Below are 23,412 nucleotides of genomic sequence, written 5' to 3'. Positions count from 1 at the left end.
GATAAGGGTACACCAGGCACATGCATCACAACCATATGTGTGTGACATGGTGATCTCATATCAAGATAAATAGCACATGACCTTGCAGGTGGGGCCCAGTTAGAATTTTCTTCAGGTTGAGTAGCCCATCCCGCTCAAAAGGTCCCTGAATAAGGGTTGTTTAAGGATGTTGAAAGAACCACCCATGTTTCCAGAGGTGAATTATTCAAACCCCAAAGAATCCCTCTCAACACATGGCTATGATGCTCCCCCACTATTTCTGCTCGTGATCAGAGATGCACATATTGTCAGCCACTAAGGGACATGATCAACTGGTTAAGGTCGAACAACTGACAAGCAAATCTGTGGTATTGAGCAGAATATTTGCTGTAGCCCATCTTTTATACCAAGACAAAACAATGTACATGATAACACTTCCAATCAGAAGCCATGATTATTATTATTATTATGTTACTTCTTCAGTGCTCTCACTTCATAATGTAGTCAATGTCAGAAGCTTTAAGTTTTCAACATTTCTGTCAAACAATAAAAAAGAAAAAGAAAACTAGTAATTCAATACATATTCAGTAACATTCAGATCTTTGTAATTTCATAACATTTAGCCTGTCGGAGTCTTTAGCACTTGATTCTGGGATTCTCATCATATTGCACACTAAACAGGTATAAAAGTTTTACACATAGCTTTTAGGGTATGTATGTGTGTTTCTTAGTGTTAAGGCAATGTAACAGAAAAATAAAAAAAAATGAAAATAAAACATAAGTGAACAAGAAGGAACATTAGCAAGAGCCATACTTTCACACAAATCTCATTATATGAAATATTTCTTGTGCAAAGGTTACATACAACACTGCCTTTAGCATCAAATAAATATTTATGTGATACATTAACTTGGGTACTAAAAAAAGTTAAATATTGCACTTGGGTTAGAAACAAAATATGTTGCTTTTGGCAGGGTTTGAATTCCAAGCCTCTTGGTAAATAGTTCTGCACCCATTAAGACAAAGGAACTTATTGTTTTGCTATTTCTTTTTGTTTTTTCTTTCTTTCTTTTAAACCTTGCATAGCAGATGTGGTAAATTATCTCTTTTTGATAGGGCACTACTGTAACCCAAACAAGAAAAATATTTATGATGGAATGGAATGTTTCAATTTAAATTTGAATATTTTAAAAATGTATATTTGCAATCTCAAGTAGGTTGGGATCAAAGGAGTTCAGACTGACAGCCGGTGTCAAAGGTGAACACTCAGGTCAGGTTGGAAAGTTAAAATTGTAAACCTCAAAGATTGGAAGTTTTCAAGTTATAGCAGACCTGGCTAGTAACTAAAATGTCCCAAAATCAAGCTAAATTATAAAATACAAAACATAACAACAACAAAAACAACCTACAGCTGACTCTTATAATATTAAAGCCAAAGAAACATTTGCTCATGCTACAGTGCTGCCACTGATTATAACAATTGAGTACAGCTCCCATTACAGAGTCTCTATATAGGTCAAGTAGTCCATGATTGTTTCTTGGTCATTTGGTCCTGGATACAGCCCCAGTTACATCATCAACATCACCGCTACCATCATTACAATGGAGAGGAGGAGGAAGAGGAGAAAAGAAGAGTGGTGTGGTGGTGGTGGTGGTAGTGAAAAGGATGACAGTTCCAATGTTGATGATTTCTATCACAAAAGGAACTTGTTTTGAATAGCCTTTAAAATGTATTTAATCAAAACATTCTGTGAGTTTACTAAATTACACAGCTTTGAGATACAAGTTTTCCTATGACTTCTGCAATTCATGGCTTTTATTTGTTTTATTGTGTGTGAGTGAGTGTGTGTGTGTGTGTGTATATACTTCTTCTAAGACTAAAACCACAATTTGAAGAAGTAATGGTGTTTAAATGAAAGCTGCTTGCTGACACATTTTATTGTTATTTAAGTTGAAGTTTATGTTAGATGCTTTATTTTGTAAGTAACCATGGAAACAGTTAGCTCTTACAGACCATTTGCCAAAATAAGCGAGAGGATGGGAGAACTTACAACTTTCAAATTACAAGTGAAACTACACTACTAGTAGATAGAATAAAATGTCTATGTAAACTCAGAAAAGACTTAATTTTTTTTTTTATTATTACTATTAAAAATTAACAAAATCAACACATTTTTCTATTTTTTTTACTTTTGATACTGCTGCAATGCATCATCATCATCATCGTTTTATCATCCCCTTTTCTATCCTTGCATGGGTTGGACGGAATTTATTGAGGTACATTTTCTATGGTTAGATGCCCTTCCTGTTGCTAACCCTCACTTGTTTCCAAGTGAGGTAATATCTTACCATAACCAAGCATGTTTTCATGGAAGCTTAGAAACGAAGGACACTGCTCACATAATAGTGATACCTGTCTACAGCTATCATGTGATGTCAAAGCAAGAAGACAGTAAGATGTACGACAGACTTCGTTCATTTCTTATCTACCAACTCCATTCGCAATGCTTTGGTCAGCCCTGAGCTGTACTAGAAGACACATGCCCAAAGTGCCACGCAATGGGACTGAACCTGAAACCTATGGTTGAGAAGCAAACTTCTTACCACACAGCCGTGCCTCTGCCTGTTGTTATATATTAAATGACACAAAACAATTTACCTCTGAAGTCAGATTTTCATATAGCGAAATTACAATTTGGATTTCTAGCACTAGGTATTACAACAGAGTGAATTATCTGAATTTATACAGACAAAATGACATTGTCCTGGAATACATTTCTTAAGGCAATAAAAATATAAAGCAACTATGTGACATTAATTGGAGTTGACGAAAGCTTTGTTTATTAGATTGATTCTCAACAAAATAATGATATATTTCTTGAAAAATCACATTAAGTGAAGGACAGAGAAGTAATTAAGATAATACATAGCAAAAAAAGATTAAAGTGTCTTTCCAATATAAGACAATAAGTATGTGACTCAGTTCAAATAATTAGAAGAAAGGACAAATATGTAGATTTGTTTATAAAACAAAAATGATGTAGAAACTGAAGTTAAGTGAAAATAATGAGGTAGTGTGTGGATGTAGAATAAATAAACTAAGATCAAATGTATCAAAAGTTTCAAGTTAAGTTTGTTTGTGATTGGAATGAGACTAACCACTTCTTAGAAGTTACCAATAAGAGTGATAAAATGAGATACGCACAGAAGAAAGGGATATAAATACAAGTGTTGTAAAGAAGTTTGCTTCCCGACCACATGGTTTCAGGTTCAGTCCCACTGCATGGCATCTTGGGCAAGAGCCTTCTGCTATAGTCCCAGACTGACCAAATCCTTGTGAGTGGATTTGTTAAACAGAAACAAAGAAACCCATCACACACACACACACATAATGTGGGTGAGAGAGATGGAGAGAGAGAGAGAGAGAGAGAGAGAGAGAGATAGGGAGAGTGAGAGTGTGTGTGTGTCTCCTGGTTTTGACATTGATAATTATTTATAACTAACACAGTCATACAAGCAGTGTCATTCATTTTCAATGTTCTGTGAGAATATGTCTGGCCATGTGGAAATATTACTTTGCTTGGAAACAGGCTTATCAGACCATAGAAAACCAGCTTTAATAAACTCCATTCAACCCATGCAACAATATTGTAAAAGGCAAGAGTGTAAATCATTTTGTATAGGTAAGTAATAAGGGGGCATGTGTTGTAACAGCACATTGCTGTGCATCCACCATTTGTTGGTGATTCCCTTACTCCTGGCTGATGACACCATAGCAACACTCAGGTAACAACCCTCCAACTCATGGGTCTGTTTGAGGAATCATTGCTGGTAAAGGTTTTTACAAAGTCAGAGGGCAAGTCATACCTCAACCTCTTTTAATTGCCTTCTGCAACACACAAAGGAAATGTTGGGTCTGTTCTTTGACATGCCAATCTCCACACAGTACAAGGATAGAACTGGTAAAAAAAAGGTAAGTAAACATCAAGTCAGTGATTCTCATTATAGCCTTCTTCCTTTCTCTATTTACTGTATGACATATACAACATAGGCTACAATGGTCAGTCACTCCTCAAACTTATGATACATGTTATCCTCATTTATCAAAAGTGCTTGGTTGCATAAATACACTGTGTTAAACGAATCAGTCATAAATGGAGGATAGAAAATATGGGAAAAGCAGATTTTTATCCCGAGACTCCCTTCTTCTACTATTCATTTCTGTTCTGTAACAAAATCATTACAGAACTGAGTTTTTGACACAAAACATTTCCAACAGAATGTTAGCAATTAGTGAGACAAGAGAGTTTATATACCATATAATTCTTCTTTCTTCTCCAAGGTGTTGAACAAGTTTAAATACAGTAGTACCTTGGTTTTCATGCTTTATCTCCTGTCTTTCTCATATTCATTTAATACAGTAGTATCTCAGTTTACAAATGCCTCTGATCACAAATAAATCGTGCTTTATATATATATATATATATATATATATATATATATATATATCAGAGGTGTTCAAAAGCAGAGGTACTCCAGTACAATCTTAATTTTAATCATGGCAATTTATCCTCATCCATTTTAATCTCCACTGCTCTCCAGGGGGTGGGGGGCTACTTCCTCCTACCTTATGAGAAATATTCTATTAAGTGAGGTGATATTTACAAATACAGTTATATGATGAACATGTTAAAATTTCACAGTGATATTTCTTTAATCCAACAAAGGCTATGAAGCTAAACCTAATGACAATTGTAAGTAAGGAAATTACAGTTAGAAATCAGTACTGGGTATTTTACTGATCAAGTATTCTCTTTTACTTGTTTCAGTCATTTCACTGTGGCCATGCAGGAGCACTGCCTTTAGTCGAGCAAATCGACCCCAGGACTTATTCTTTGTAAGCTTAGTACTTATTCTATCGGTGTCTTTTGGCGAGCTGCTAAGTTACAGGGATGTAAACACAGACACACAAACACACACATATATATATACATATATACGACGGGCTTCTTTCAGTTTCCATCTATGAAATTCACTCACAAGGCTTTGGTCGGCTTGAAGCTATAGTAGAAGACACTTGCCCAAGGTGCCACACAGTGGTACTTAACCCAGAACCATGTGGTTGGTAAGCAAGCTACTTACCACACAGCCACTTCTGCACCTAGTAGTGTACTAAATTAAAATGTTAGTGTTGGTAATTCATGAAAAAATACAAACATAGGCTTATGATAAATATATAGCAAGGACTAAAAGGGATAAATAATTTAGAAGTCTAAGGAAATGATATTTCTTCTATAAAACTTAATTTCTCCTTCCCTAATTTAATAAAAGTTGCTGAAATCTCTTGTGAATAAATTTTTGTCTGATGATCAGATCAATAGAAAAATAAAGATAGAGATAAAAGTCTCTACATTAATATTGAAAATAAACAATCAAAAAGAAAATTTAAGTATTAATAGTAGATACTTTGAGTGAACTATAAAAAGTTTTTTTTTCCTACTCTATAAATACTAGATAGTCCTTAAAACTTCAGTAATCATTGGTTATGAAAGACTTACAAAACTATAGTTATTGAAGGAGTAGGAGTGGCTGTGTGGTAAGTAGCTTGCTTATGAGCCACATGATTCTGGGTTCAGTCCCACTGTGTGGTACCCCGGGTGTCTTCCACTATAGCCTCAGGCCGACCAAAGCCTTGAGAGTGGATTTGGTAGACGGAAACTGAAAGAAGCCCGTCGTATATGTGTGTGTGTGTGTGTGTGTGTGTTTGTGTCTGTGTTTGTGGTCTGAAACTTTGATAGTGAAAAGGTGAGAAAAAGTGCTAAAGCAAAAGAAACAATGGCGTAAGTATAAAAGAGTTGCTCTTAACACACCACACACTTTAATTTCACTTGGTTCTTGGACAAGTTCATTTGGTTGCAAGCATTTGGGCAGCACTCCACTAACTCACCCTATTTGCTTTTCTCATGCAGAATTTCAAGTCTTGCGAAAGTCATAGTCACTGCTTCTACTTCTCTGATTAACTTCTAAAAAATTTTAACAATAGAATATAAAGTGCCAGATTTATTTAATAATTTCTGTCCTTCCTCAAAAAGTTATACTTGTACCGATGTTAAAAGCCATTATAAAAGGCCATTATTCTATTATCAAACAGTCTAAATAACAAATATGTAACTAAATAGAGTCAACTGATTTGAAAGCGATTTTCAACTCTCCTTTCAAATAATGTCTGCAATTCCAAAATTATTATTATTACTCTTTCCTACAGGAAATCCTTTTGGGAAAAATAAAATACACTGAGGTGATGTAACAACAGCTTAAGTACTTAAATATGTTGTTAACACATACAAAATGAATTTAAATACAAATAAATAAAATTATGACAAGAACTATGTATGACTTGCTAAAATTATTTCATGGAAGTCCTACTGAACATTAATTTTGCTTATTAACTATTTCTGGGTCATTTGGTTTTTACTTGTATAAATAACCTTCAGAGAACTGACCAATGGTTTCAGGTAGGCTCAAGCATGGCTGTGTGATAAGAAGTTTGCTTCCCAACCACATGATTTTGGGTTCAGCCCCACTGCATGGCACCTTGGACAACTGTCTTCTACTTTGGCTCCTAGCTTGTGAGTAGATTCGGTAGATGGTAAGAAGTTTGCATGAGGGTATACATGTACATGTCTGTTTGTCTTTATGTTTGCGTCTGTACCCAACATTGTTTGATGAACAATGTTGGTTTGTTTATATCCTTGTAACTTTGTGGTTCAAAAGAGACCAATAGAATAAGTAACAGACTTAAAAAAAAAACAGAAAAAGTACTGTGGTTGATTTGTTGGTCTAAAGCTCTTCAAGGTGATGCCCCAGCTTGGCCACAGTCCAATAACTGAAACAAGTAAATGATAAAAGATAAAAGATAAAAAATGGAATGCTATTTCCTATAGTTACTTAGTTCTATGTCAGCTCTGATCAAGCAGACCAATGATGAAAGTCACTTCGCCTATCACCATTCCATCGGTTTTCAAAGTTTATCCAGGGCTATATTACTCAATACATCCTTCTCTTATCAACATTTGAAAAATTTTAGTTGCTATTTCAAGTAGGTTGAAGAGCCATATAGAGATTCCATTATTGATACTTGTTATTGTTGTAATGTTCCGTAATTAAGAGTTGTTCATTTGTGACAAAAATGGTAATGTAGAATTAAATGTTTTACAGTATTTAGGTTGTTTTTCTTTTTTCCTCAGGTGGTACTGGCAACACCATTTGAACGTGGCCGTTGCCAGTACTGCCTGACTGGCGCTCATGCCGGTGGCACGTAAAAGCACCCACTACACTCTCGGAGTGGTTGGCATTAGGAAGGACATCCAGCTGTAGAAACTCTGCCAGATCAGATTGGAGCCTGGTGCAGCCATCTGGTTCACCAGTCCTCAGTCAAACCGTCCAACCTATGCCAGCATGGAAAGTAGACATTAAATGATGATGATGACGATAATGATGATGATGATTCAAAACCTGTTTCTCAAGGTGCAGAGGAGTGGGTCTACAAAATAAGGACAAATAACATTGTGGGATCAGTCCACTCAATTATTCACTCACAAACAAAAAAAAAACATGACTAATGCCTTTAGTATCAAAGATTAGAACTTACAGAAAGATATGTGCACTATCTTAAGGTAAATATTAAGATTACTATGTGTTACTATTATAAATATAGCATCACAGTGCCATAATCTTACAAGAAAAAACAAAAAGAAAAGATGCTAAAACAGCTTACTGGAAGATAAATACTACAAAACCATATAAAAGACAAAAATGTATGAAAAATAAAATAAAGCAGTAAAAGTAGAGATCACTTTCAAAAGAAAAATAAGATAATTTTTGGTGATAATAACATGTACAGTAGAAACAAAATTTATCTATTCTTTCTCCCAAACTCACCAACCAATAATAATAATAATAATAATAATAATAATGATAATAATAATAATAATCGTTTCAAATTTTTCCACAAGAGCAGCCATTTTGGGAGGGGAGATGTGTCAATTACATCGACCCCAGCATTCAACTGGTACTTAATTTATCAACCCCAAAAAGGATGAAAGACAAAGTCGACCTTGGCAGAATTTGAACTCAGAATGTAGCAACAGGTGAAATCCTGCTGAGCATTTCATCCAGTGCACTAACAATATTGCCAGCTACTGTCAAACCATCTGGCCCATGGTATCGTGGGAAATGGGCATTAAATGATGATATATATATATATATTATATGTATATATAATGATGATAATAATTTCAAATTTTGGCACAAGGCCAGCAATTTCTGGGGAGGGGGTAAGTCGATTACATTGACCCTAGTGTTCAACTGGTACTTATTTTATTGATTTAAAAAGGATGAAAGGCAAAGATAATCATGGTGGAATTTGAACTCGGAACCTGAAGAGTCTGAAGAAACATTGCTAAGTATTTTGTCCAACACTCTAATGATTCTACCGTTTTGTTGCTTACTACTACTGCAAATAATAAGTTTCAAATTTTACCAAAAAAGGCCAGAATTTTAGAGGGAATTAGTTGATTACATCAACAAAGTGCTCAATTGGTATTTATTTCCTCGACCTTGAAAGGATGAAAGGTAAAGTTGACCTCAGGGAAATTTGAACTCAGAGCATACAGAGCCAGCTCATCACTTTACTAATAATGTGCCTCTGTACTTGTGATAGAGAAAGATAAAGGCGAAGGTCAATGGCCTCAGTACAACTGCTGACCCCTTACACATTGTCACAGACATATCAAAATATAGGTGGGTGGTTAGTGTAAAGGTAGTGACAGGTGATTTGTGAGCAAATTTCAAAAAAGTTTGAATGAATTCTAAAAACCACAGAACCTCAAAGTTGTGTGCTGGTGCAGGCACAATAGTGATGAGCATGAGATTTTTGGTGCAGAGCAAAAAGCCTAGTTGCTACAGCTGTGGAAACAAAGGTCACCAGGGGACTTTTGGCCAGAAATACTGGAGATAAAAGGAACAAAATAGTAGTGAGCAACCCCAGTCTCCAGTATAACAGGAGTCATAATTCTGAATTAGAGATCACCTTGTCCACAGTGCCTGAAGCTGTCCAGGAGAAAGACTCCTTTTCTCAACCATAAGGAGTGGTAACAGAGAGGGGAAATGGAGGAAGAGGAAAGTGGTCAACAGCAGTTACAACAACAAATAACACTGATTCCAGCACTTCAAGGAGTCAAAGAATTTGCCCTTACCCTCAACCCGGAAACTGATGAGCAGAAGACCTTTTCTCCTCCAACAGTATTACCCCACCATCATCTCATGACAATGGGAAAATAACCCGAAATGCTTCTGCATATTTAAAAAAAAGCATCTTATTTTATTTATTGTATTCTTATATATATATATGAATAGATTTATATAGTCATTATATGGCTTTATAAACAAATGTCTTTTTAGTGTTAGATTTTTATTAGCTTTCATCCTTACATGCTTGTAATCCCTACTGTCCTAATAGTAACACTTCATGAAAGAATGGAATTGATAGCAATTGCCTTCAGTGGCTAAATAAAGGATTATAATACAATTATAATAAACGGTGACAGATTGGCAGATTCATTAGAACATCCAATAAAATGCCTTGTGGTATTTAGGCCCTTTATATTCCAAGCTCAAACTCCATTGGGATCAACATTACCTTTCATCTTTCTAGACTAGATAAAATAAAGTGCCAGTCAAGTACTATGGCTAAATTAATCAGCAAACTTCTTTCTTATTAAATGTGGCTCTGTGTTCTTGATAGAAATTGAATTGAATTAGCAGAATTGTTAGTTTGGACAGAGTACTTGGCAGTATTTGTTTTGGCTCTTTATGTTCAAATACCATTAATGTCAACTTAGCCTTCCACCCCTCTTGGATCAAAGAAATCAAGCACCAGTCAAGAACTGGAGTCAGATATAATTGATGTATTTTCTGGCCTTGTACCAAAGTAAGAAAATAATAACTGCCACCACTAATCTAACCATTAATGAAACACAAATAAATATATAAAGATTACTGAAGGTACCTGGAACTGCTTTAATATTATCATTTTTATTTTTATGATGGTTACTAAAGCACTAAGCCAATTACTGAAACTATCATAGCAAAGCTGGTTTACAAGTTCTCGCTTAGATCATCAGAACTACACCTCATGCCAATGAAAATAGAATGTAATTTCTATTAAAATATTCAACCAGCGATTCAGTTATATCAATATTTACTCCAAAACAAAAAAGTATATAGAAACAAGTCCTAAAGTTATGGGTTTAAAACAATAACAATATTTGTAGACGTTTTAAAGAACAGAAAGAGCAGGTGTTTAGATACTTATATGGTACCAATTCATTTTCAAAACTAGTGATATATAAACACTTTCATGGTGTCATTAGAAATCATTATTACAGAATTTGAAGAGACAACTTGGGGGACGGATACAAAATGTTGACAGTGTGGCTAAGAGGTTTGCTTCACAATGACATAGTTTTTTTAAGTTGAATCACACTTTGTGACATCCTAGTTTAGTGTTTTCTGTCATAACCACAAATTAACTTCAAACTTGTGAGTGAAATTGGTTACATGTAAACTACATGGACTGTGCCATTTTTTGGTTGATAAATCTAATGTTAATTGGTTTAATGCCACCATCACCTCTCCCATGGATGCTTTTGTCACAAGGATTCAAACTTGACCTCTCTGGTCTAAGAATAACTTTATATCTTGATATGCTACTTCCTACTGTAACAATCCCTAAGTTATGGTTTCTTTCTCCCTTTCTCCATCAATCCTGAGGGCCCAGCAAAGATCATGGGCACAAGGACACAGCCTTATCACCTCTAACTAAACCAATCAAGACAACGTTTGCATGATAGTTTTATGCAAATGCCATTCATTTCCAGTCTTTCATGAAAACATGTCTGGCCAAGAGGAAATATTATCTTATTTGAAAACAGGTGAGGGTTGGCAACAGGAAGAGCATCTGGCCATAGAAATTTGCCAACAAATTCCATATGACTATTGCAAGTATAGAAAAGATAGACATTACAGAAAGTGATTTATAACAGGTTTAATGCCTCAAATTTGAATGATTCCCAATAGTAATTCCTCTGATTTAATAATTTAGAGACTATGCAGCTCTCTAAAAAGGAAATTATGTGCCTTTTGGACTGAATGGAGTGAATTAACAAGCAAGGAATAAAAATAGGTTGAGGTTTACTGTGGCATTAACATATGAGAAGAAAATGAAACTATTATTAGAAATGTGTATCAGCATTATTAGGGCTGTCACATGAGTGAAAAGTAGAAAAGTAGGCTTTTGTAATCACTAATGCCATATTCATGGCAACAGCATTTTTTAATTAATTCCCTTAACAAACTATTTAGAAGGATTTATAAAAAAATAGTTTAATGCCAGAATTGATAGAAGACATGGCAAGTGAAAAGAGTCAATCACACCAACTAATTAATTAGAAATACTACAATAAATTAGATCAAGCCAATTACTTAAATATGAAAAAAAAAAAAAAAATTTGGCAGAATCCAAAGTACAGGGCACTAAGACAAGCATTTCAGCTATATCACATCTATTAAAAATTCACACACACATATATATACATACACACGTATACATATATACATACACATATATACACACACATACATACACTTTCTCTTCTCTCTCTCTCTAAAATAAATTTTTTAAAAAGTATCTATAATCTAGTCATTAAAATGGAAAAGGTAACATAAAAATGGCTCTTTCCAATATCAATAAAAAATAATCTATGAGAGAGATTTAAGATATAGATTTACTACCAAACATAAAATTTAAAAAAAAGTTATTATTTAATCCATTTAAACGTCATTAAAATAAATATCAGTATTTTTTTATGATGACACAAAACCCCAATGTGGCAAGAGTCATCTCATATATTGACAGGAATTCTTCAGTTGTCAAAGATTTTTGCTAGACAAATGTTTATATTTGAAATTATTTTTCTTTTTAATGATTTTTATTTCACAAAATCAAACCGGTCTTACTTTCAAAGATAAATTGTTTAACAAATAGAAATTACTAGCTTAGTTGAAGAAATACTGGTAACCACTACTACTGCTACTGCTACTATCACCAGCATTATCATTCTTCTATGTTGGCAAGGATTAGAGAAAATTTACCGAGGCAGGTTTTCTACAACTGTGTGCTCTTCCAATCACCAACACTCATTTGCTTTTCAAGTAATTTTTCATCCTATTAGTACACATACATCTGCTGAAGTATGAGGCATTTACTTACAGGAGAATACTCTTTTACTTGTTCCAGTCATTTGATTGCGGCCATGCTGGAGCACCGCCTTTAGTTGAACAAATCGACCCCAGGACTTATTCTTTGTAAGCCTAGTACTTATTCTATCAGTCTCTTTTACTGAACCGCTAAGTTATGGGGACGTAAACACACCAATATCAGTTGTCAAGCGATGTTGGGGGGACAAACACAGACACACATATATATATACATATATATGATGGGTTTCTTTCAGTTTCCGTCTACCAAATCCACTCACAAGGTTTTGGTCGGCCCGAGGCTAAAGTAGAAGACACTTGCCCAAGGTGCCATGCAGTGGGACTGAACCCGGAACCATGTGGTTGGTAAGCAAGCTACTTACCACACAGCCACTCCTGCACCTTATTGTTGAAACAGAACAGGTGTAAGCATGTCTGTGAGGTTAAGAAACTTGCTTTGCGTTGTGGAAGATGCCCCCGGGTGAGAAGTGGGCTGGTCCACTACTAATAAATAGTGGACTGACACAGTCAGTAATGTGAGTCAGCGAGGTATGCTGTTCGGGCCAGTCCCACAGAGATGACGATATATGCCGTCATAATGCGGGACATAACACTATGTAACCATGTGGTTTCAGGTTCAGTCCCACTGTGCAACAACTTTGCAAGTGTCTTCTAATTTAGTCCTGGGATGATCAATAATGCCTTGTGAGTGAATTTGGCAATTGAAAACCGTGTGGAAGTCTGCCATGTATGTATATGGGAGAGTACATATATATATATATATGTATGTCTGTTCTCCAATCCACTACTTGACAACTGGTATTGGTTTGTTTACATCCCTGTTACTTAGCAGTTCGTTAAAAGAGACAGATAGCACACCAGACCTAAATAAGTGCTAGGGTCCATTTGTTTGACATAACCTTTCAAGACAGTACTCCAGCATGGCAGCAGTTCAATGACTGAAGCTATTAACAGATAAAAGAGTTTCTTACACACATTCGCATGTATATCTATACCAGTGCTTTTAAAACTTTTTGCTGGAGCGGAACCCCAAGGAAACATTCCACTGGCTCGAGGAACCCCTGTGCAATAATTTAATAGTCTTATACACACATATCTGCACAGGAGAATTAAAAATTACTGCCGATTTTAGCAGTTTTGTAACTTCTTGTGGAACCCCTGGACTGTACTGGCGGAACCCTGGTTGAAAACCACTAATCTATACTAATAAATACCATATATTATACATGTATCATGGCTTTTTGGTTTACAGACAAGTAGTTAACTCCCAGAAAAAAAGGAAAATGGGAGAACAGACTCTTAGCTGGCCATTTTTTTCTAAAATGGTATTTTATCCGATACACTAAGCCATTTTCACCTGTGTTTGAGATTATCTTCATTTGTTAAAAAAAGAAAAAAAGAGACAATATTTACACCTATACTAATAAATTTGAATTTCTCTGTATGTATCCACATAACTTCATGGCTTATTGATTCAGCCCCTGCAGGTGTCTTCCCCCACAAACGGCAGAAATTTAGCATCAAAGTAGTTCCACTGGCCAACAGTGTAAACTCAGAAGCCCCCCCTCTCTCCTAACCCTAACACCTTTACTTCTTAAGACAAGTAAAAATGTGAAGTAAAACGTATAACAATGGAAAGAGTACTATAGAGAGCAAAAAAAGCTGGATATTGGTTGAAGAATTCTATTTAACCTATGAAGAAATTAGATAACGAGCAGTGAGAATAATTAACATTTTTGAAACTTTTACATCTACATTGGCTGTTGGTCTGGGGCTAAGATGCCTTAGAGTAGCAATTTTGTTATTGATCAAATCGTTTCTCTCCAAACAAATTCTATGGAGCATGAAGTGATAGTCAGTTTCCTTACATTGAGTCCATTCTCCAAGAAGTAAAAGTTCTTTTATAGCATGAACCAAATTAACTTCCCTTTTAAATGGTTTTTAAAAGTCAAACCAGAGTCCATGAACAGTAAAAATTGTATTAGTTTTCATTAAAGCAAGTTAGAAAAGTTGTAATTCATCATCATCATCACCATTACCATCATCATCTTTATTTAACATCCATGTTTGCATCGGTTGGGCAGTTTGACAAGGATCCAATGAGTCGAGGTACTGGATCATGCTCCAAAGGTGACAAAACAATGCCAGAAGACAGAAGAAATGATATATTGGGGAGAGAAAGAGAGAGAAAACTAAAAACAGAATAACAAACCCCTGTGGATAGGTGCAGTTTTGACTCAACATAACTGAGTAAAATTTTAGACTTACAAATCACTAAAAATCAGTGGAATTAAGACTCCGGAAGATTGAGTGAAGTTTTGACTCAATATATTTTTGCATCATGAGTTTTATTTATGCAAATGAAGAATAACTGATGTTTTCATAAGCCTTGCAGAGGAGCCATACTAAAAGTTTGTCTAATTTTTAATGACAAGATACATATTTTTACAAATAAGACATGCATACACAGTGTTATATGCATGTCATATTTATAAAGATTTAGTTGCAGTTCCTAAAAAAACACAACTATGAAAGCCATTATTTAACCACGCATAATAACAAAATCCAAAAAATGAGTTAGCATTCTAAAAAGTATTTTTATGCTATCAAATTTCAAAATACATTATAGAAACTACTTCCGTAATGCAAGTAATTTATGAAGTGTGTGAGCTAATTGCTAAGCAAATCAAAATCGCACATGAAAGGTGAAATAGTTAAAGGGCCTATAGTTACTGTTGCACAAATTTTAATTCTAGCAAAAATCAGTTTTTTTGAGAATATTGCTTTATTATGAAGGACAGCTTCTGGCTATAGGTAACTTAGCTAACAATGAATAAAAATGTAGGAGCAGATAAATAACACTTTAACATTATTTAGTCAAGATACATTCTATACAGGGTGAACTTAAAGATCAATAAAAAGTCAAGAAAGTATTTATAATAATGATAGGACAAAAATCACCTTACATGTTTGAATTTGAAGTCAGAGGGTTTAAAACAACACATGTCCATTGTTTTAGCTTCTTGGTAAATGTAAGTCTCCAGCCTTCTTTTATTCAATACCAACACTTATAACATCAATGTTGGGATGGTAAAAATAAATAAATGTTAGATTAGCTTCTATTGTAATTACTAGCAGTCAAGTAGTCTTATAAGAAAAATACCTCTTGCTTTATGATCAACATCATTCACATATTTTGACTATTTCCTCATGCTGTTATGTTGGACAGATCTGAAAAATAACTGTCTACCTATCTGTCCCCTAACTCTGTTCAGCTTAAATATTTCAGGTCAGTTCAGTTTACTGATATATCTAGGTTTCCATAGACCTGCTTATGTTGAAACTACCATCTACTTAGTACTAACTCATTATTATGGGTACATAAATAGAGCAAAAAGGAAAACAAATAAAATAGATGCGATGATTGGGGTGCGCTATATTTAATAATAAGAACTGTTACACACATATGACAGTTACTATTTCGGAATTAGTCATAAGGAAGTTTTAGAAAATGTATTTAAACAAAAGAAATACAATTTTCACATACAATTTAACATTTTCACCTATATTTCACCTATAAAAAAAAATGACATGGTAAAAGAGACTAAATAAATATTAGTTTTTATTTCATATGACTAATAATAACAAAAGGTTAAGTATGACAGAATAGAAGGTAAGCAAGCTTTCAGTAAGCCAAGTCAAAAAACAGTTTTCAGTCTCTCTTGTAACTGCTTCATTGCATATACACCTATCCCTTTTTACTTCTTTTCTTTCGGGGCCCTTGAATTTATAAGGCTGGTTACCCCATTTTCCTGACATATAAGTAACAGATTATAACATTCCTGAAAATAAAATGCTGGTCCACTGCAGGGTTTAAGGCCAGCAGTCTTAAAGGGTAGGGAGGGGACATGTCAGTTACATCATCCCCTGTACTTGACTGCTACTTTATTTTATCAACTTCAAAGGGATTCAAAGCAATGTTCACTTTGATGGGATTTGAACTCAGAACATAAAGAGCAGGGAGAAATGCTGCTAAGCATTTTGACAGACATGCTAATGATTCTGCCAGCTTGGTACCTACCCTATCCCTAATGCCCCTGTGAAATTCATGTCAGACACCATTTTCATTTCATTATGTATACTGATGGTGTCCTTGTCTTGGTTGCTGCTTTCATTATGTTTTGGCTGTTGCTTCCTCCAGCCTTCTGCAGGTGTTTTGTGTTGAACTTGGCTGTTGAATTGGAATTTTGAACCTAACCCATTATTTGATTCATGGTGGTACACTGTTCTCATTCTGCCCTCTGTGGTTCATGGCATTTTTGCTTCGAGAGATCTTTTGTGAATTACCTCAGAGCCTTGCCTGGGGATTAAACTCCAAACTTCTAAGTGACTGCACAACAGCCAAAACATAGTGAAAGCAACAATCAAGATGAGGACATTAGGCTGATTAATATAAACAGAATACATTATATAAACTCCCCATCTCAAAAATAAGGAATTGCATTTTCATTTCCTCCTCTTTTGGAGAAAGCAACACGAAATAGCTCCAGTTTATATTCCATAATTAGTTGGGGGAACATCATAGCCATGTGTTGAGAAGAACTTTTTGGAGTTTGAATAATTCATCTCAGGAAACATGGGTGTTTCGTTCAACATTCTTAAACAACCCATATTCAAGAACCATTTGAGCAGGATGGGCTACTCGACCCAAAGAAAATTTTATCTGGGCCTCACCTGCAAGGTCATGCACATATGGTTGTGATGCATGTGCCTGGTGTACCCTTATCAGATGAGCAGTCATGATGGGTATACTGGCCTTCATATATTTTACCCTAGTGTCACTTTGATGGCATGCACTGCTCTCTCACTTGATAACAATAATGATTTCAAATTTTGGCACAAAGCCAGCAATTTTGGGGAAAGGGGGCAAGCTGATTACATCACTTCCAGGGCTCAACTGGTACTTATTTTATCAGCCCCAAAAGGACGAAAGGCAAAATTATCCTCAGTAGAATCTGAACTCAGAACAAAAAGTCGGAAGAAATGCTGTTAAGCATTGTTACTATTATCATCATCATCATTATTAATAGTGATGATGATGATGACGACGACGATGACAACAACAACAACAGTTATTTTATTTTTTTTTTTGACAATAAATTTGATTTATTTGAGACATAACCAGTTTTCTGCTCTAAGCCAAGTAATAAAACATATACAGAGGGGAAAAAAAACTGCTTCAATATGAATATAGTTTTCCATCTCAGTTAATTGTATTTGTCCATTTCAATTTGAAAAATTAATAAAAAAAAAGAAAACAAAGATATTAAAATTATATTTATGGCAATCTCCCTCCAGAGAGTATTAGACGATAGATATACTATACAGTAAACTCACTTCTCTATCTGACCCAGACATCTTACTCTGCATTATAACTACAACAGTAACAAAAATATCTAATTGACTTCTTACACAGTCATTTTTGGCTTGCACGAAAATTTATATTTCATTTCAACAAAGTATCATGTAAAAGTTTACACTATTATTTACAAAATTACTGAATTTAATAAAAGAACTTTTAAGTTGATACAAGTTACACATGCTGTAATGTCTAAAGAGATCATAAATAACAGCATTTTGTTTGTTAAAGATAAATATGATGTGAAAGGGAAGTTGCCAAGCACAGTAAAGAAAGGAGTAGTTTACAAAATTTTTTATCTCATTCCATTTCTAATTGGAGGTATAGTAGGATGTTTCTTTTATTCCTTCCCCACTTTTGGTTTTTGGCTATTTTCCACCCCGCTCCTTTGGTTTTTGCTATTTTGTAATAATATCATAATCATCGTTATTTAATGTACACTTTTCTACACTTGCATGGGTCGGATGGATTTTGTTGTGGTGAATTTTCTATGGATAGATGCCTTTCCTGTCGGCAACCCTCATCTGATTCCAAGAAAGATTAATATTTTCCCATGACCAGACATGTCATGGAAGATTAGGAATAAAGGACACAACTTCCATGAGAGTAAAACACAATTATCAATGACCCAACTTTTCTTTGTAGAAATAAAATATAGATTTCTAAGTAAGCCCCAATTCATGATATTTTAATTATTTTATACATGAACAAAGTAATTAGAGGAATTACAGTTTCAAATCCTTCATTGTCTTATGTATCTTTCCATAGTCTTTAAACATGTATCTTCTCTTTTCTACAGGTTTCATTCATTAGACTGTGACTATGTTGGGGCACATTCTTGAAGGGATTTAGTTGAACAGATCAACTCCAATACTTATTTTTAAAATCTGGCATTCGTGTCTGTCTCTTTTGCTAAACCACTAAATTACAGGGATGTAAGCAAATACTGGTTGTCAATGACATACATATTGGCTGGTCTAGGGGTGTAGTAGAAGACACTTGATCAAGCTGTTGTGCATTGGGAATGAACCTGAAACCATATGGTGTCTAACTCCCCCCCCCACCACCACCCAAAAAATTAACTGATGAAGAAAAAGTGAGAGTGTGAGAAAGAGATTGAGAGAGAAAGAGAGAGAGAGAGAGGGGGAGATTAAACTTAATGTGACAATGATCACAACTAATTTTTCTTCTCACACTTTTATTTTTTCGATTGGGTGGCAACTGAAGAATTTTTTTTCATTTGGGAAGCAATTCAAAAATCTTTTCATTCGTATTTTGGGCAAAGTTTGCAAAGCAATGACAAACAAGGAGTTAGTCATTAAAGAATTTAATGAAACAGTGAAAGGCCTTCAACAAGCCTCAAAATCCCAAGATCTGAATCCAAGGAAGAGCAAATGGTCAAGGCTGAACTCCATTCAGTAGGGGGGGAAAAAGAAAAGAAAAAGAAAAAAAAAACAATTTGCATAGCATTGGAATAAATATTTTTCTTCTTCTTTTTTTGGGGAAATCTTAAATTAAATGGAGACATTTGATGTTAATGAATAAAACTTGGTGACAAGAATATTACTGAGGATTCACAGAAATCATTAAATCATTCAAAATTATTGTTTCTCTTTCATTTTATCTTTAAATTAATGTAGTTAAAGATAACCATGCCTAAGAAAGCCTTAGAAAACATGTCCATTACTTCCAAACTCTTTCTACTGTCAGTAATTATATTTCTAAACACATGAAATGCTAACTGCTGCTTTTTTGCTAAAATGTGACCAAGCAATTTTTTGTTATGTAATTTTCTGAAGAAAAAAAGATGACATTAAAATCAGATTTTTTTTTCCTCTTCAAAAGAAGATCCCTTAGAATTTAGATGTTGCAAAAGAAATTGTCACTGACAGTAAAGTTATCACTTCCATTTTACATGAGGTAAAATTCTTGAAGTAAAAGAAAAATTTCTCACTTTATTTTTGTCTCTTACTTTAAATGTGTGTGTGTGTTTAAGGAGCTCACTTTGCTACCATGTGGATCGCGGGTTCAAGCCCACTATGCAGCACTTTGGGCAACTGTCTTCTACCAAAGATCCTGTGAGTGAATTTGATAGGCAGAAACTGTGTGTAAGGCGGCAAGCTGGCAGAAACGTTAGCACACTGGGCAAAATACTTAGTGGTATTTCGTCTGCCGTTACGTCCTGAGTTCAAATTCCGCCGAGGTCGACTTTGTCTTTCATCCTTTTGGGGTCGATAAATTAAGTACCAGTTATGCACTGGAGTCGATGTAATCGACTTAATCCCTTTGTCTGTCCTTGTTTGTCTCCTCTATGTTTATCCCCTTGTGGGCAATAAAGAAATAAGAAACTGTGAGAAAGCCCATTATTAATGTTTATGTGTTGCTCCCCACCACTACTTGACAACCTACATTGGTTTGTTTACATTCCTGTAACACAGCAGTTCAGCAAAAGAGACAGACCAAATAGGTATCAGACTTAAAGTTAAGTACTGGGGTGACTAACCCTTCAAATGGTATCCCAGCATAGCCACAGTCCAATGACTGAAACAAGAATAAAATATCTTAGTATGAACGTCTGATATAGTAATGTTTTATAAAAGCAGTGTGAAGCCAAGTGCAGCAGTTGCATTACATAATGTGCAACTGTTTCATTGTGAAGGTACATAGCCAAGTGCAGCGTTTTTCAAGCTGTGGGTCCCGACCCTTCAGTTTGGTTGTGATGAAGAGGTTTGAAAAATGCTGGCCTAGTGGATAGGGTGTTACACTCATGATTGTAAGATCATAGTTTCAGTTCCCTGACTGGGGAGTGTGTTGCGTTCTTGAGTAAGACACTTCATTTTATGTTATTCTTGTCCACTTAGCTGTAAATGAATAACCCTGTGATGGACTGATGCCCCATTCAAGGAAAATGTTATGCTCTTGGTCATTTATACATCATGGAAACTAGGAAATCAGTTGTAGGAGTCTAGGACTCAAGACAGTAATATCCAGCTATTTCATTAGCCTAAGAAGGATAAAAAAAAATAAAGAAAAGCAGGATTTGAACATGGAACCGTGTGACTAAACTAAATATCGTATATTTTGTCCTCCAGCTGCACTGACCATTGTCATTATTCTGTTCATTTATACTCAATAAGTACTAGTTGAGTATTGGGGTCAATGCAATTGACTGCCCCACCTCCTCCAAATTTCAGGCCTTGTGCCTTTAGTAGAAAGGATTATTCTGTTCATTATATTATCTTGAGTCTCTGGGACACGTGAGTAGTTGAAGTAAGATGCACCTTATAGGACAGGAGATCAAATGTTACCCCTTTTGGTCTGTATGTGTGTGTGTGTGTGTGTGTGTGTGTGAGAGAGAGAGAGAGAGAGAGAGAGAGAGAGGGGGAGAGAGAGAGAGAGGGAGAGAGAGAGAGAGAGAGAGAGATTGATAAATGATATGAAAATAAAATTTTGAAAGGATAAAGATTTCTGTTGAACTGCAAAAGATAATGAAGAATCAAAGACAGAAAACCATAGACAGTACTCACGATATCTGGCAATAATAATCAATGATTGTTCAATACATTACGAAAATGATGGATAACTTACCTGAAAAGAAAACAAAAAGGAAAGGATATAGAATATATTAACATAAAAAACAGTCAAAAAATAAAATCGTAAACTAGTAACAATGCTATCTTTATCATTTATTTACCATTTCCTTCTTTCTACTGATAGTAAAGTTATTTCTTCCGTTTTTTTCTCTCTCCCTTTTAAATCAGTTTTATTATTATTTCAGGGTTAAGACGGTGGATTAGCAGAATTGTTAGCACACTGGACCAAATACTTTGTGGCATTTCTTCTAGCTTTATGTTCTGAGTTCAAATTCCACCAGCATCAACTTTGTCTTTCATTTTTTTTTTTATGGTCAATGAAATAAGTACCAGTCAAGTACTAGGGTCTATGTAACCAACTAGACTGCTACCCCCAAATTCCAGACTCTGTGTCTATAGCTGAAAGGATTATTATTTCAGGGCCAGAGATAATGCTTAACGTTAAGTAGAAGATGAAGATATTAAATGAGTTCTCAAACTTTTCCTTCTGATGATTCCCTTCATCATGTTGGCATAGCTTACATTAAGAGTATAGTGTGCAATGGTTGGATACCATAGAACAAACAATAGACATGTATTATTTGCTGTAATCAACAACGTGTTCAGCCTTCCAAGGTTGATAAATTAATAATTTAACGTCTGCTTTCCACGCTGGCACGGGTTGGATGGTTTGACTGAGGACTGGCAAGCCAGAAGGTTGCACAAGGCTCTAATCTGATCTGGCAAGGTTTCTACAGCTGGATGCCCTTCCTAACGCCAACCACTCCAAGAGTGCAGTGGGTGCTTTTTACGTGTCACCAGCATGAGCGCCAGTCAGGTAGTACTGGCATCGAGCACACTCGAATGGTGCTTTTTACACACCACCGGCACAGGAGCCAGTCCGGCAGCACTAGTAACACAAATGCACACAAGACCTAACCTACATGGCTGTCATATAATACAAACAGCTGTGCTAGCCTTGCATCAAAATGATGAGGCATACCCTTTCCACTCAAAACAGTACCAGTAAAGTGTTAATATAACAACCGGTTACTTTATATCCATCTCATCTGCCACATGAAATGTCTGATATCTTGATGCACTTAACTGATGGCTTATCATTATTATTTCATGTTTTATGCACCGTTCATTGTTTGATAGAGATTTTGCATGTTGCTGATGCTTTTGAGAAGGATAAAAAACATCATACTAATATCAGTAGCACATTATAAATATATTACCAGCTTCTAAAATATTCTTATGTATTACTAGCAGTATCGCCCGGCGTTGCTCGGGTTTGTAAGGGAAATAACTATATAAGCATTTTTAGAGATGTAAAGTATAATAGCTATCTCAATATGGCTAACCACAAAGGGGGGTGTTACTGTAGCTTTTTACGTTCTGAGATTTAATAATACATTTTTAGAGAGTTACTTCCCTTATATAATAGCAAAAAAATGCATTAAAAAATGGGAAAAAATGATGGTAAATTTTCTTTTAAATCATAGACTCATCGTAGACGCGCACTAATACCCAGAAGAGCTCGATATGAATCACGACTTTAAGATAACCGCTTTTGGTTACACTGCATCGCAAAATGTGGGTGTAGTTAGGAATCTAAATCGTAGGAGACAGACACACAACTTTAGTTTTATATATAAAGATATGGAAGAATGGTTTGATTTCCTATCAAGGAAATACACTCATAAGGAGAAAGATGTTAGTAAATGCCGGGAGAAGAGTGCAGAAAAGAGGTTCAGCTGTAGTAGTGTTCATACAATTTTATTTCTCATAAAACCACCAAACTGCATTAAAATAACATATCTTTTATGCATTGGTTGAAAATAACATGAGTTAGCACACTGAATCATAAGTGATCAGGCTAAATCACTTTTGCATTTATAACTATCTCACATTGCATTTTACACCAGCCAAAAAAAAAAAAAAAAAAAAAAAAGCATTACCACCAGCTTCCTGATGATGATGATGATGATGATGATGATGATGCACTCTTATGAATATCTATGATTTAGCTTCAACTTCTTACCTTACAAAAGCAACAATGACAGCAGTAGTAACAGTATTTAAAGTTTAGGCTACAGG

At 35.1% G+C, this 23,412-nt stretch overlaps 1 protein-coding gene across 17 annotated transcripts in view; it reads right to left on the bottom strand.

Annotated features, from left to right (window-relative positions):
• LOC115213920 (liprin-beta-1) overlaps window positions 1-23,412 on the bottom strand; it is a 488,566-nt gene that overhangs the window by 151,877 nt on the left and 313,277 nt on the right. Inside the window, exon 1 of one of the 17 annotated variants that reach the window (XM_036504530.1) lies at window positions 15,285-15,396. The exons of the other annotated variants lie outside the window; for them this stretch is intronic. Within the exon in view, the coding sequence (XP_036360423.1) occupies window positions 15,285-15,329 (45 nt within the window). The 5' untranslated portion in view covers window positions 15,330-15,396. Of the gene's footprint in view, window positions 1-15,284; window positions 15,397-23,412 lie in introns of those variants that run through there. 17 annotated transcript variants of the gene reach the window in all.

This window comes from Octopus sinensis, linkage group LG7 (assembly GCF_006345805.1).
Source record: "Octopus sinensis linkage group LG7, ASM634580v1, whole genome shotgun sequence".
Classification (NCBI taxonomy): Eukaryota; Metazoa; Mollusca; class Cephalopoda; order Octopoda; family Octopodidae; genus Octopus; species Octopus sinensis.
Note: the sequence above shows the minus strand (reverse complement) of the source record. Positions and strands in the feature narration are given on the sequence as shown.